Below are 16046 nucleotides of genomic sequence, written 5' to 3'. Positions count from 1 at the left end.
TCAATGACAAACTTTTATTCATAAAATTCCAAACATTTAAAATCATACAAAATTTACTAGGTTAAGTCTCTGTCCACTTGCTTCCCAACTTCCTTGGGGACTTGGTTGCTATTCCAGCACTTCCAAAACGAAGGTCCATTAAAAAAGTGGAGTCAAATCTGCCAGATGATATGTTCTTCCCAAAAGTCTGGCAGAAGTCACATTACACAGATAAGTGACATTTAGCCCACTCAAATGTCAGCAACTGGTAGATCAGACAGAGCATAAGTGTATGCAGAGAGAGGCAGGACATGGGACAATTGATTATGTAGGGGGTGTATCAGAAACAGAATTGCAAACTTGAATTAGAGCTGAAGAGCAAAATCAAGCTGAAAAAAGTTTCCTCACACCAGTTGGGTAATGCAAATCAGCAACGAATCATGACTGGCAAAAGATGTCTTTGGACAGTTCAGACAGTTTCCCAATCCTGGCGGCTTGTTTCAGAAGTCATTTTGCTCCTATGAATACCAGAAAAATTACAAGGGGAGGTCAGTGAAGATTTGCTAATACCAGGCACTAGACAGAATACTGAACTGTCTTGTACTCCTTAAGAAAAGCTGCATGGACTTGAGGCTGTCTCAACAAAGGTCACGACTGATCCTAGGGAGGGGGAACTGCCCGGAGATTGGGCTTGTACTTGGAATACCAAATGAGGACGCCTTGAAACAAAGATTCCTGGAAGATTTGACATGGTAGGTGTGGGAAGTCTGTTTGCCATTAGGGAGAGTCTTGGACAAAGGAGTCACCCTTTTAAAGCAGATGAGAATTTCTGGAGTTAATCTGCCCAATTCTTCACTAAGCTGTTGAGGCTGGGTCATTAATAAAAGCCTGCATCTTGGCCTTGAGCGTGTAAAGTCAGATGAAGTGGAGGATTGGGAGGTGGTGTTGTTGTGGGGGGAGTATGCAGATCAACCATTGTCTCATTGAAAGAGACAGACACCTGGATGGGTTGAATGGCTGACCTTTGCTCCCAAGTCTAAGTTAGTGACAGCTTAGCTCCTATTCAATATCTTTCTCCCCTAGGTTTAGTATCCTGGAAATTCATCCTGGTCCCAGCAATCCAAGATGTTTTGGGATACAGGAGGAAAGAAGCCATGATTTTTTTGTGAGCTCCCCTTTCTGGAAGAGGGAGGGGTAGTTGAAGTGACTCTGGTCCCATGACCTATCACATGGTGGTGTTGAGATAGCACCATAGCTGGGAATGTCGTTACTGAAAACTTTGGCTCAGAGGACATGGGATCAAATCCTCAGCTGATGGTAACATCAGGATTTCTGATTGGAATAAAAGTTTTGTAACAACCATTTCACCACCAATTGTGGTGAACATCCATCTAATTTACCGTCTTAAGGAAATCTGCCAGTCTTACTAGGTCTAAATCTATGTGGGACTCCTAACTGCCTCTGGGCAGTTGTGGTTGGGCATCGAGTCTGACCAATGTTGTCCACATGAGGACAGATAGTAGATGGATAGTTGTATTTTAGGCACTGCATCACCTGCTTAATTTCAACTTTTGCCCACAAGAGGTTGAAATGTTACTAATCCTGTAACAAAATAATCACAATGGTTTATGGGCAGATGGTGGCATAGTGGTAATGCTACAGGACTGGTAAACCAAAGACTTGGGCTAATGCTTTGGGGAGGTATGGTTTCAAAGCCTTACATTACAGCTGAGTGCAAAGACTATTAGTTTTGAACTTTCAAAAAAGTGGGCAGAATGAGAACACCAGTAGCATTTTAAAAAGAGTAATTTGACACTCATGGCATGCATTTGAACAGTAAAAAGTTGTTAAAGATACATTGGAGCCAAGGTTGTGTAGAGATGCTCCTCCAGGTGCCAAGCAGGAAGTGAGTAGTCTACAGACTAGCGATCAGGAAGACTGAAAATCTTTTTGCCTGCCAACCACCATGCAACTGGTTTCTAGGTAACCAAATGGCTTGGGGTTGCTAAAATGATAGAGATTTGACTACCATGAGCTCAGAAGCTGACTTCTCTGCAGTCAAAACCTGCTTTAAATATGAAGTAGTTTTCTTCACTTTTCATCTAGTTGTTGCATACTGTTAGTTGGCAAGTCAGACCCATTACAAGTGCACCAACCATGCTGTACCTCTTGCAAAACATTGGGAGTAGAGAAAGATGACCAAATGCAATCCAACCAACACAAGGATCAAGTCAGCACCCTGTGATTAGAGACCACTGAATTGCCTTCCTAGTTCTCTTCTACTCACTTTTCCCAGGTTGCTGGGATGGTCTGTGCTGGTCAGAATGTAGTTTCTTTACAAAGCAAGAGATTTCTTGAGGGGTACAAGTGAAGAGACAGGAGGGATGTGGTACCTGGAGCCCCTTGGTGCTTGAGCAGCTTGCAGCATCCTCCAGTCCGATATTCCAGTCTGTTAATGAATTCAGCCATTGGCACGTAGGGCTCATTCTCTGCCTCATTCCTTTGGCTCCATTTCTCAGATAGTTGGAATGGTTTTGGCACAGTGCACCCTTGGATAGAGTATGTCTAGAACAACAAAAGTTAAGGCACCTTTACATCATAGCAGGAACTGTTAGCACTTTGCTTTACACTAAGTGAACAGAGTAGTCTTCAGCCTGAAAATATAAAGAGACTTGTCTACTTGATGACCAGGCTGACAGTTAAAGCTTTAGTAGGTGACCTATTAGGCTGGAGACAATGATCCTAGTGTTGTCTCCGATTAGGGAGTCAGACCTAAAGTCCCTTCAGCCCCTCGTCTGTGCCAGTCAAAAATCTACCTAGCTTTTCCAATTCCATTTTCCAGCACTTGTCCCATAGCCTTCATAGAATCCTGCTGAGTGGAAGCAGATCATTTGGCCCATCAAGTGCATATTGACCCTGAGGAGCATCCTGCCAAGAATCACCCCCCCCCCCAAATAATCATGACCCTGCATTTCCTGTAGCTAACCCATGTAGTCTACACATCCCTGGGCATTATGGGTAATTTAACATGGCCAATCCACCAAACCCACACATCTTTGGATTGTGGGAGGAAGCCTCCACAGACCTGGGAAGTGTGCAAAGTTCCCACAAGTGGTTATCCGAGGGATGAATTGAACCAGATTCCCTTGCACACAAGTGTACATTTCAATCCTAGTGTTTCTGCCTCTACCGCCTTTGCAGGCAAGTAATTCCAGATTCCCACCACCTTCTGGGTGAGAATGCTCATCTCAGCCTCCTGCCCCTTACCCCAAAAGGACATCTCCTGATGAATCCCTTCAAGGAGGAAGTTCCTTCTTGTCTATTTTGTCCCCCTCAATTTTATACATACCAATCATGTTTCCTCAATCTCCTCTGCCAAACAACCCCAGTCTGTTCAATCTCCACCATAAAAAACTGTCCAGCTCAGGCAGCATCTGTTAAGTCTCCTGTCTAGTGCTGTCACTTCCTTGGGCACAACACTCTAGCTGAGTCTTAGTGTATATTTTAGGTAGCTCCAGTATGACCATCCAGTTATACTCTGCATCCACTAAAAGCAATATGCCATAACTACTTCATCCACTTGTCCCAATATCTTCAGGCACACCAAGGTCCCACTAATCTTGGCTGCTTCCCAGATTATACCACTCGTGTGATCCCTTGCCACATTTCTCCTGCATCACCTCATGTATCCCCTGCTAGGGGATGTTTACACTTGTCCAGTGTCTCCAGTTGTGTAGAGAAGTGGAAAGTGCTTTCATATCATGTAGTCTTCAACCAGCTTACAACCTGCACTTGGCAAACTTCTGAAGACTAATATACAACAACTTTGTAAGCTGTCAAGAACACATTCAACTTGAAATGTAAATTGGTTTCCTTGCCTCAGTTTCCAAAAGGACCATTTGATAGGGTAAAGACACATTCATTAGACAGCCTTTCAAAAACAGCAAGCCAGACAAGTTCAGAAACAAATGTTCTGTATAGAGGGAGAAGGCACTGGACAAGTCAAACCAACAAGTCTGCACTGTCCATCTAAAGTGCATCCCACCCAGACCCACCCCATCCCTATCATCTTCATGGGATTTTCAACCAAGGCTATCCCACCTAATCTGCACACTAGTGCAATTTTTCAAAGCATGGCTAATCTGCTTACAGCTGATACACTGCACTAGTTTGGAGGTGACAGCATACCAAGGGTGAGATGGTGAATAGACACTGGCTGAGCATATGCCCACATCCAAGCACAGAACATGGGACTCCACATACAGCTGACTGATGGAATTGAACCTGGGTTCCTGGTGCTGAGTGCCAGTCCACCAAGCTGCCCACTTCATGCACCAGTCCTACAGCACAAACAGACTCTTTGGTCCAACCAGAGAATGCTAAACATAATCCCCAAGTAAACTAGTCCCACCTGCCTACTCTTGTCCTATATCCTGCAAATATGATCTACTCATGTACTTCTCCAAATGTTCAAGACATTTTTAAACATCAGTGAGGGAAGTGAGGCAGGAAAGTGGAGGATGAAAATCAGCCATGTCGTTGTTTGGCATACTTGTTGCCTCAAGTCTCAGTGGGATAAGTTCACCTACATGGTCAGGCTTTGGAGTGTAATCTCAGAGCACTAGATTCTTGTAAGGTCCCTCGAGTCCTTGCCACATTGACAGCACTCAAATAGGCCATTCAACCCTTGAAGCCATCTCAGGCAGTGTCAGCTCCAGTTATGGAGCCACTTTCCTTCAAAGGAATTCACTTATTGGAGTGCTAAGTGCATTGCAATGACAACTATTATTATTTTACAGGTTACATAAATCAAAGACACATTCTCATGACTTCAGACAGCCTTGGGGCAGAACGAGGTGATGCTGAACTTGTGCAAGACATTAGACAGACCTATGGAATACTCACTTACTGCTCTGGATGCCACGCTATAGGAAGTATTTGGACACAGAGGCTGGACATAGAGGCAGGAAGTGATTTACAAGAGAGTGTTTGAAACAATGCTGAAGAAACTGGTCTGGCAGCATCTGGGGAGTGAAAGTTAATGTTGAGTTGGGTGACTCTTTAGAAGGGTCAGAAGTGCCTTTGGACTTTATGTTAACTTTACTTTCTTCAGATGCTGTTTGGACCATGGTGTTTTAGTACTTTATTTCCAGTATCTACATTTTAATACAAGAGTGTTTTGCAGGGGCAAGAAACTTCAATAATAAAAAGACAGATTGGAAAAGTTGACTGTTCTTGTTGTAGGAAGGCAGCCAAGAGGATCAGATAGCATGTGAATCTGATGATTGAGAAACTACCTAGAGTCCACTACCTGGTAGTGTAGACAGGAAGCCTCTAGATGGTTGCAACCATCTAGTCGAAAACCTCAAATTCCTTCTAAACTTCATGCCCTGTTACATCCTTAGTACTCATTTTGCATCCAAGAATGTGTACACAAGATGTGACCTCACTAGTGCCCTGTTCAACTTGGCAATTATTCTTCTATTCACTTAATTGCCATTTGTCTTCTCCACTTACAGGAATGGTACAAGTTAGGAAGGTTCAGTGCTGTTTGGGTTTCACCGATTCCCCATTTCAATAGGACACTGCTTTTCACTGTCAGAGATAGTCAGAGACCACAGGAATAGGTTATGGCCTGTCTAGCTCACTGATAGGAGTTAGGACAGACATCAGATGCCCTAACTTGGACTCCAAACTCCTTCAGCTATTAGGGCAGCTGTGGTTAGCACTACTGCCTCAGCACCAAGACCTGCATTTGATTCCACCTTCAGGTGACTGTGGAGTTTGCACATTCCATGTCAGAGAGCCAGAGCGATTCCTCTGGATGCTCTGGTTTCCTCCCACATTCCAAGGATCTGGAAGCTAGGTGAATTAGCCATGGGACATGCAAGGATAAAGCTGGGTGGGATGCTTAGAGACTCAGTTTGTACTTAACAGAAAGAGACCAAATGGCCTGCTTCCACACTAGGGATTCTACAAGTAGATAATAAACACTGGCCCCATCAAGGATACTTGTGTTTATAACAAGTGACAAAGGACTTCATTACTAGACCATCTGCTAGAGAGCAATCCAATTTCTCAATCTCAAGGTAAATGAGGTTGTCACATGCAGAACAGCTCATCTTAGGGTAAACTTGGATGAAAAATGTTGTCACTCACCGAGGGTGGATATTTGCGGAGCTCCTGGACAAAGTTGAACTCTCTGTACTCTGGGTCCAATTTGGGCTTCCGTGTTCTGGCCAAGGTACTTGCGTTTTGCTGGATGTTGATGGGTCTGGTGGATGGGAGGTTGTTCCTCTGCCTGCATTGTTGACCTGTAAAAAGATGGAAGCCAAAGGCAGTCAGCCTGACCATCTGCAGCGTTCAACCTAAATCTGATACTCGAGGGCAATACAATCTGAATCCCCACTATTGACCAGAAATGGAATTGGACTAGCCATAATGCAGGCTCTACAGAATAAGTTAGAGGCTAAGAATACCGCAAGCAACTCCTCACTCCAAAGCCTGGCCATCTGAAAAAAGGAAGGGGAGTGTATGATGAAATAATCCATGCACCTACATGAGTGACTCTCCAACAAGCCAGGCCAAAGCCGCCTGCACAACCATCCACTTCCATCAAAGGGCAGTAGCAGCAGTGTATACTATTGACATGATCATTGTAGTAATTCACTGGTGCTGTCTAGACTGCACCTTCCATCTACAAGGACAGGTCAATAGGTACATAGTAATACCTGCAAGTATCCCTCCAAACCACTCACTAGCTTGACTTGAAAATATATTCCTTCAGTATCACTGGGTCAAAAAATCCTAAAACTCCCTCCCACAGAATACTGGGGCACACTGACACCTTGGGCTACAGTATTAAGTGGCAGCTCACCACTTGAAAAGGAAAGGATACCAGATGTGAGCAGTCAGAACTAGCTGCATGGGCACCATGGTCCAGTTTGGGCTAAAGGACCTGCTTCCATGCAATTCTGATGCTAAATACTTCTCTCAAACAAGTGTAGGCTAGACAAGGGGCAACAACAAAGATGTCAGTCCATACCACTTGAGGGTCTACAGACTTGTCCAAGCACACTCCTTCCTGCTCTTATTGACTCAAGAAATCTCATCTTGAAATTCAAGAGATCTGGTCAACACTGGCTAGTTATTTAGCACTTGAGCACTTCTATCCCACTTTGTCGGACAGTGGGAGAGGGCAGCTAAAAGTAAACTACAGCTGTCTGGAGTCATATGCAAGACTATACAAAGATTAAATTTCCTTCCAAAGAGGAAATCAGTGAATGTTTCTTTAGAATGACAAATTGACTGGTTGTAGTCACCATTTAGCTAGCCTCTCTCAAGTTTGTGATCTGCCATAGAAATTTGAACCCATCTCAATTAGTGCAAGGCCATTCAGCCCATATAGAGCCAGTGCAGGCATAATCATGCCACTTCCATACCTTTCCCCATATCCCTGTGCACATTTGTCCAAAAGAGAAAAAATAGCAACACCCTCAAGTGTCTTGTTCAATCTGTTCCCACCACATTTCCTAGCAGTGTATTCCAGACCTTAAGTTTCACATCATCCTTGCCTCATTTGCACACAAGTCTATGCCCTCTTGTTCCAAGGAGGGACAGCTAGTTCAGAAGGGTTGCAACATTCAGTTTCAACTCTCCCTTTACAGAGCCTGCAAGGCCAACTGAGTTTCTCCAATGTTTGGAGCAGTTTGCTCCACTGTCCAGCCTGCTCAGATTTGGGAGGTCTCAGGATCCCCTTACCAAGGAGAGTCCCAATGCCAATCTACTCAAACTGAAGTTATCATCCCTGGACTGTCCTTGTTGGATTGAAGAAATTTAGTGTTGCATCTAGTGTTGCCAAACAAGTGTCTCAAACTAGTTATTACTTCCTCTTATAGGCTACATTGAAGCAAGTGTGTTTTTAACTGTTAGTTGAATGGTTATATTGCCATTTGTCTAGCCTTATTTCTGCCAGCATTTAATACCACCTGCTGTGTTACCCATGTTCCCAGAACATGCTCAGGGCTTTGGGTCACTAATCTAGTGATAAAAATCGCTAGACCATTGTCTCCTTTGAGACTACACTGGATTCTACAAATTTCTAGACTAGTTTTCTGATGAAATCCATCTCAACTGCAAATCCACAACAGAAAATAGTCTACTGCAAGTCGTATCAGGCCATTTGGCCCCTTGAGCATTTTACCATTCAGCTTCGTTGATCAGATTGTGGTCTGCACTCTAGTTTGTCTGCTGCTAGTAGCATTTGACTCCTTTACCAAGGAATCTTAAACCAATGCTGTCCCTCCCACTCAGATTCCTCAGACTCAACATACACATTTCAGTACACATGTCCCCCTATATGAAATCCCAATCCCATTGCAGGCATTTAAATGTCTGCATTTGATCTTACATATCTAAACAGGCATGCATTACTCTTGAGCCAGAAGGCCTGGATTCAACTCCTACTTGCTCAGGTTAGGGACACTACCCCTACACCACAAGATCCTTTCAATCTATTTGGGAGAGACAACATAGTTCCTGCAAATGTGAAAACAACAAGAACTAAAGTGAACAGTGTCAGTCAGTTTGAGAAGGACTAAAATCTGGAATGTAGTTGAGGAAAGGGGCAGCATGGTGGCTGTGGTTAGCACTGTTGCCTCATAGCAGCAGGGACCTGGGTTCAATTCTAGCCTCAGGCATTTGTCTGTGGATTTTGCACATTCTGACTGCACGAGTTTCCTCCTAGTCCAAAGATGAGCAGGCTAGGTGGATTGGCCATGCTAAATTGCCTGTAGTGTTCAGGGATAGGCAGAATAGGTGGGTTATGGGTCGGTGTGGACTGGTTGGGCTGAAGGGCCTGTTTCCACAGTGTAGTGGTCCTATGGTTTTAGAAAATCAAAGCTGCTACTTTTTGTCTACACAAGTTTACACCTTATCTTTACAAGGAATGGTGGGAGAAGTGTCATGTTCTGGTCACCTCAGTGATAGCACTAGAGGGAGCACAGGTTCACTAGGATGTTGCCTGGAATGGAGAACTTGACCTTTTAGGGAGAGACCAAATAGGTTTGAATTGTTTTTGGAGCAGAGAAGACTGTGGTGCCTATGATGTATAGACAAGGTAAATAGAGTGTTAGAAACAGAAGTTGCTGGAAAAGCTCTGCAGGTCTTTTGGTTTAAGATAGAGAGCTGTTCCCTTTCCTTTAGAGGTCAATCACTAGAGCATGGGGTAGTAAGGGACAGAGTAAGGGGCAGGAGATTCAGAGGGGATTGGGGAAATGTTTTCACTCCGCACATGGGTGAAGGCTGGATTGCACTGCCTGGGAAAGTAGGGGAGGCTGGAAACTTTAACCTTAAAAAGGTATCTGGATGAGTAGTTCAAATGTCATAATAGTCAAGGATAAGGGACAGTTGTAGGAAGTTCAGTGTACTGTGGTAGTTATATTGGTACAGACACCATGGACATCTGTGCTACATGAATCTGAATCTGTGCTTGAAGAATAAATATGGTCAGGGACAGTTCACTACAACAAACTGATTGCAAGTGTTGGTTGGAGAGACTACTTTTCAGGTCTGCAATTATGCCACCATGTTGTCTGTACATCAAATCAGTCTCTTGCCCTGGCTAGATTTTTGGATGATGGCCTTTAATATAGTTTGCTTGTTCTTAACTGAAATTGAAGACCTTCAGGAGAAAAAATACATATTGATGCAGTCAGCTTTTGGATGTTTCCTTTGGTCTGTATTTTCCCCTTAGTGATTTGGTCTAGCTGTAGCTTCTCAGTCAGGTTATTAGGTGATGTTCCCCTAACAGTATCTGTTTGTCTGGACCAATTGAGAACCCCTAAAGAGGGCCATTGATGCATATGCAGATAGACCACAAGACCATTAGTAGGAACAATAAGCCATTCTGCACCCCTCCCTTCCCCCCACTCCCCAAGCCTGTTGTACCATTTATAGAATCATGGCTGGTCTGACATTCCTCATCTGTTTTCCTGCTTTGTCCACCTGTAACAGTATTTCCTGGTCAATAACTTCTATCATAGCCTCAAGTACACAGCATCTTCATCCCACAGCTCTCTGGCAGTGAACTCAGGACTCAACCCCCAAATTCCTGTGTTCAAGTTGCACCCCCCACCCTTTTGAGAGGCTATGCACCCACTGGTCCTAGGGAATTTCACTCGTTTCCCACCACAAGTTGCAAGCCACTTTTACATTATCCCTTAAAATTAGTTCTTCACATCTCTAGTCCAGAAGTCTGTCCTCCCCACATATCAATGTAGCCTGTTTCACCTTTAAAGATGGTCAGTCCATTGCCTTCAATCACCTGAATTGGAATATCAACTTTACTTCCTATACAAGGGCACACAGATTTCCCCTCAACCACAGCTCTGTAAGCCTTCTCATTACAAATGTTGGTTTCCACTGCAGAAAGTAGATGAGTTCACATTTCCTCCATGTTGTACTCTAGCTGTACAGAGTACCAAATCACCCATCTATCCTTTCAGACTGGTCTTAAAGTGTTCTGGCCTTTAGCAAGCAGAATTTTAGCCTGTTTAGTATCCCTTTTCTTGGATAGAGTTGCAATAGCAGTACCTTTAGCAACAGCCCACTTTTGATCTGAATGATCAGCTGTTTACAGCCCTGTGCTTAAGGCCTAATTAAACACCTGTAGGCAATCAAACTAGTGAATGTTAAACAGTCCTGATGAAACTCAGGCCATTGTAATGCAGGCATACAACACAAGAGGCATTTTGACCTATTGAGTCTATTGGCCTATTCACACCAATTCCACTTTCCAGCTCTTGGTCCCCTAGCCATGAGTATTAGGGCACTAATCTCTGCTAGCAATTGTACAGAAAAAAAAAGTTGTGTATGATGTGACTTGGCCCATAGCCTTGAATTGTATGATACTTGTGACACCAAGTACGAATTCAGAAGTCACATCAACTTTCTCTCTACAGTTGCTATCAGGCCTGAGTGCCCTAATACTCAAGGCTAGGGAACCAGGTGCTTCAAAGTGGGATAGTATAGATTGGCCCATCAAGTCGACACTGACCTAAGAGCCTCTTCTGGGCTGTATGACTATGACCAAGACCAAGTCAAGATGGATTAGATAAATCAGTTTACCTGCTCCAGCAATTGCACGGTGCATCATCCTTCGGTTGCGCTTGATGTGTTCTGCTGTCTCTTTTTGCAATCGGGTGATTGTTGCCATTGTCAACTCTTCTGTGCTCATTGGCTTTGGGAGCAGAGAGTGCCATCTGAAGGAAGGGGACCAAAAACACCCTAGGCTAGCTGGTGTACCAAAAGTCGTAAGTTTTTAAAACAGTAGACACCTTGAAATGTGTCACCATGACAGTACATAAATGCTGATTCGAGGGTATAATCAGCATGGTGCTGATTAGATTTGTTGCCATGGAGTGCTTTAACTATTAAACATTCAGCTATTTGAAATTTCAGTCTGATGTTTGAATTGCATTAAACTCAGGTTTTGCCAGAGTTGGTTTTGCAGGTAAGTTCAGAACAAGGAATCATGTTGTTAAAAATCTAAAAATCAAACCTGACAGTTAGCTGTTAAATTCTCCAAAACAAAAAAAAAAGTGTTCACATGCCAAGCAGTCAATATTCTGAGCACAACTATGTTCTTAAGAGATTTGTCCTCATTGTTAGACAGCTCTTACATATTTGTCTTTCAACACAAACTCAGCACAACCAAGCAACTAGAATCAAAATTTAAGATTTAGCCATCGCTTTCCATCACAGATCTACAACAAAAACCCCTTCACCCAGATACACTGGTCAAAATGCAAACAAACACCTCATTATTCTAATCCCATATCCTAGCACTTGGCCCATAGCCTTGTATGCTTTGGCATTCAAGTGCACATCTACTTTAGCATAGGAGAGTCAGATATAGGTCTTAGAGCTAAAGGGATCAAAGGGTATCAGAGACATGGAACAGGGAAGGGTTGGATGACCACCTACAATCCTGCTGCTATTTTAGCAATGTCAGGGCTTTTCCAGGATTTTGAAGTAATGAGGGAATAGCAGTAGCACTGCAGGCTCAATAGCAGTTTTGGGTGACTGGAGTTTGCTTGTGTCTGTATGGGTTTCTACTAGTTCTCCAGTCACCTACTAGACTAAGGATGTGCAGATTAGGTGGATTTGTTGTGTGAAAAACAATTGTGTCCAGGGACGTGTAGGCTGGATGGATTAGCCAGGGTAAGCATGGGATTAGAATCAGAATCCCTACATTGTGGAAGCTTGCCATTTGGCCCATCAAGTCGACACTGACCTTCTGGAGAGCATCCCACCAGTCATACCCCCTTTACTTGATCCCTACAATTCCCATGGGATATCCACCTAGCCTGTACATCTGTGGGGAAAGCCAGAGACATGGGGAGAACATAAGCACTACAGTTGCCTGAGGCTGGAATCAAACTGGGGTCCCCTGGTGCTGTGAGGCAGCTGTGCTGACCAGAGCCACAATGCTGCCTGGTTATGAGGATGTGACAGGGGCTGGGTTGAAGTAGGATGCTTGGAGGGTTGGTGTGGATTTGATGGGCTTCATGGTCTCCTTCTGCACTGTGGGGATCTCTCATTCAGAGAATCCAATTCTCAGTGAATAGTGGGGGAAACCACAGGGGCAGGGGGAGCTTGGGGTTGGGGGGGGGGGGGGGGGGTAGTTTTATTCCCATGTAACTGCTGACCACCTCCACCTAGGCGGCCAAGGGCATGGCTTTGAAGAGTCCTGTCAGACTAGCCTTGGGGGAGGAGGATAACTGCAGTGTATTTCGTTGATGTTACACATTTTAACATGGACAATAGCAAAGGTGGTGGATGGAATGTTGACCAGGTACCTTGCAAAGTCCAGGGCAAGAAAGTGACCTGATTTTTTGGTGGGGAAGGAAGGAGATTGTGAAGACATTAGAGAAACCATTTTGACCCATTTATCAAAGCTGAAATGTTGCCACAACCAGGAGGTTGCGAATCAAACAATGTTGAAGAAACAGATCTGGCATTATGTGATGGGGTGGGGGTGTAGTGAAAGTTGATTTGAGACTCTGCTTCTAGACTTGTTAACTTTCTCAAGCTGTATTTCTCCCAGCAATAGTTGGTTTTTATTTCAGCATTGTAGGTACTGGAGTAATGCTGATATGGTAATGTCTAGTATATCTATGCTCTGTGCATGGGTTCAAACCCAAGCCAGTTGGGATAAATTTTAATTGGCAAGCCTGGTATTGAAATCCTAACCATGACCATTAGAAGTGATGACCACTACATGGTTCAGATGCCTTCACTGTCTGGCAAAGATGCAACTGGAAGCCCTCACTGTGTCTCATTCAATATCTATAAGTGGTTGGAGGAGAATGTAGGAGGCCTGATCAGTTTCATCTGAAAAAAAAAAAAAAAAAAAGAGAAAGCAGTGGATTGTAAGGGTTGCCAGGAGGGAAATACAGTAAGTGGCTAAACCCTTAGATTAAAAGGTCTACAGTTCCCTGAAAGTGGCAAGGGAAGAAAGCTTGCCTTCATTTTATTGTCTAAGTCCCAATCAAAGTGGGAAATCATGTTGCAGCAATTAGAACTTTCAGGTCACATTTGGAATATTGTGCACAGTTCTGTTTGCCACACTTCTAGTAGCGTGGGGATACTGTGGGATGCAGAAGCTGTTCACAGGGAATGTTGCCTGGTTTGGAGGGTACTAGCAATGAGGAGAGATTGTTCATGTTGGTTTTCACTTGAAAGAGTTTTGTAAACTAGTTATCCATGGATACAAGTGTTTCAACTAGGGTAGAAAATGTCAGTTATGGGGGTTTGGAGGGGGCGTGCGGTGGTGCAGGAAGGGAGTTTAAAAGCAAGATTTTTTCCCTAATAAGAGGGTGGCAAATGCTTGGAATGCAGTCAGAGGATGTGATAGAAGCAGATGCATCAGTGACGTTTAAGCAGCATCTTAAACAGATCTATGAATAGGCAAAGAGGGATGCAAACTAGAGGCAAGTTTAGAAAGGCATTGTATGTCAGACTTCGTGGGCTGAAGGGCCAGCAGCTTTGTTCGCTGCCTCCATTTTTCACCTCAGCCCACTCCACTAGCTTGTCAAAGTCCTTTTGAAGATTAGCAGTATAAAGTTAAAGCACTTCATTTAGTCTGCAAATGAATCAAGGAGGATCACCAGAAACTCCACTAACCTTTGCCCAACCTGATGGCAGCTTTTCTCCCATTGTTGATGTGCACACTTCCGACAGCACAAGGCCAGCAATGATATCGGCTCATTCTTTGAGGTGAAGCCTCCTGACCTTCAGTTAATCTAGTGAACTTCCATTGGAAAGATGGTTTCAAATGGGATCCAAAACTCTACAGTTCCTGAGGTCCCAAAGATTTACACAACAAGATATCTTTATTCTTGTGCCCAAACCTTGCTGCAATGAAGGCCAATATAATTTTTTACTTTTAGTTGTTTGATCACTGGAAGTTTGAATTGGTCAGGGATGTTACCAGGCGAACAATGATGTTACCTGTCCTTAATTGAGCTTGAAATAGATGGCTACTAGGTCATTTCAGCTCAATCATCCATATTGTAGGTCTGAAGTCAAGCATAGGCCAGACCAGGCAAGAATGGCAGCTTGAACATGAAGTTACACAAGTCTCAATTCTTTGCTGGCACAAGTGTGCATGCACTCTGAAGTGCCAGCTTAGTGGTATTATTGCTAGACAATTCATCGAGACCTAGATGAAGGTTCTGGGGGAACCTGCATTCTGTTCCCACTGTGACAAATGCAGGAATTGCAATTTAATTTTAAGACCTGGAACTGAGTCTAGTGACTGAATCCATTATTTGTTGTAGACCAGAGGTTTTTCTAATAGCATCCTTAAGGGAAGGACACTGCCACCTTCACTTGGCCTAGGTTAGGCATGACTAGACCTGGTGTTGTGGGCTCAGCTGCCATCTACTAGTAGGGATGGAAACTAAGTGCTGGCATAGTGTTTCACCCAATGAATCTGCTGTTTATATTCTAATCAGACTTTGGCTGTTTACTCAGACAACCCTCATTGACCAGTTCACTTTCTAACCAGTCAGCAGTTTCCTCAATGATAACAAGGTGCAGAGCTGGATGAACATAGCAGGCCAAGCAGCAGAGGAGCAGGAAGGCTGACGTTTTGGGCTTTCCTGCTCCTCGGCCTGCCGTGTTCATCCAGCTCTGCACCTTGTTATCTCAGATTCTCCAGCATCTGCAGTTCCTGCTATCAAGCAGTTTCCTCAATGTTGGCTTCCTCTATTTACGAGACATCTTGGCGAGTTGAAGAAAGTGCTAAACAAAATCTTTTGACAGCACTAAGAGGACATTTGAAAGCCACTTGAGAAAGAGTCCCTCTTACAATCCCAGGGGAAGTGGAATACACCTGCATTTCCAGTGATTCAAACCATATCCCCAGAGCATTAACCTGGGGTCCTTGGATGGAGCTCAAGTCACATCACATGCAGGTGTCCAGTCTCAGTGCCTGAACTTGTATTAATCTTGTAATTATGAATGTCCTTCAGAAAAAAGGATTCTTTAGGCATTAATGAGAAAAAAGGCAAGGAGCACATCTTTCATCTGGATGCTACTGGTCCTTCAGCAAAGGTACAGATGGCAACCATGTAATTTCTCCCCCAGTGGCTGTCTGAATAAACGTAGTGTTCAATTTGGAGGTTAGATGACATTTCAGGCTCTTGGATTGAAACTTACTTCAGTATGTTGGGGATCGCTAGCACAGTCAGCTGTGGCTCTGTCACTGCCCTGCTGAAATACAAGCATTAAACATCCTGTTGCTCCAGTGCCATAAGCAGTACAGAAACAAATGAACACAAGTGATGTCATGTCATGGTGTTTTGATTGGACATTAAACAGATCATAAAATGACATTAGTCCAGTCAGCCTGGGAACAGTGTAATAGGGGAACGGGACAGCAAGTTGAACTAAGTTACCATTGTTTTTGTCCCACATAGAACATAACAGTGCAGTACAGGCCCTTCGGCCCTTGATGTTGCGCCGACCTGTGAAACCAATCTGAAGCCCATCTAACCTAA

General features: G+C 43.9%; 1 protein-coding gene across 4 annotated transcripts in view; it reads right to left on the bottom strand.

Annotated features, from left to right (window-relative positions):
• The window catches only part of LOC125487527 (targeting protein for Xklp2-A-like), a 34243-nt gene continuing 18197 nt past the window's right edge, over positions 1-16046 (bottom strand). Inside the window, exons 4-8 of one of the 4 annotated variants that reach the window (XM_048619190.1) lie at positions 15706-15759; positions 11107-11240; positions 6139-6293; positions 2373-2544; positions 1-497 (exon numbers count right to left, since the gene is read on the bottom strand). In XM_048619190.1, the coding sequence (XP_048475147.1) occupies positions 487-497; positions 2373-2544; positions 6139-6293; positions 11107-11240; positions 15706-15759 (526 nt within the window). In that variant the 3' untranslated portion in view covers positions 1-486. Of the gene's footprint in view, positions 2545-6138; positions 6294-11106; positions 11241-15705; positions 15760-16046 lie in introns of all 4 variants that reach the window. The other 3 variants (XM_048619187.1, XM_048619188.1, XM_048619189.1) reach the window with 3 other exon arrangements.

The sequence above is a fragment of the Rhincodon typus genome, chromosome 42 (genome assembly GCF_021869965.1).
Source record: "Rhincodon typus isolate 14 chromosome 42, sRhiTyp1.1, whole genome shotgun sequence".
In the NCBI taxonomy this organism is placed as follows: Eukaryota; Metazoa; Chordata; class Chondrichthyes; order Orectolobiformes; family Rhincodontidae; genus Rhincodon; species Rhincodon typus.
Note: the sequence above shows the minus strand (reverse complement) of the source record. Positions and strands in the feature narration are given on the sequence as shown.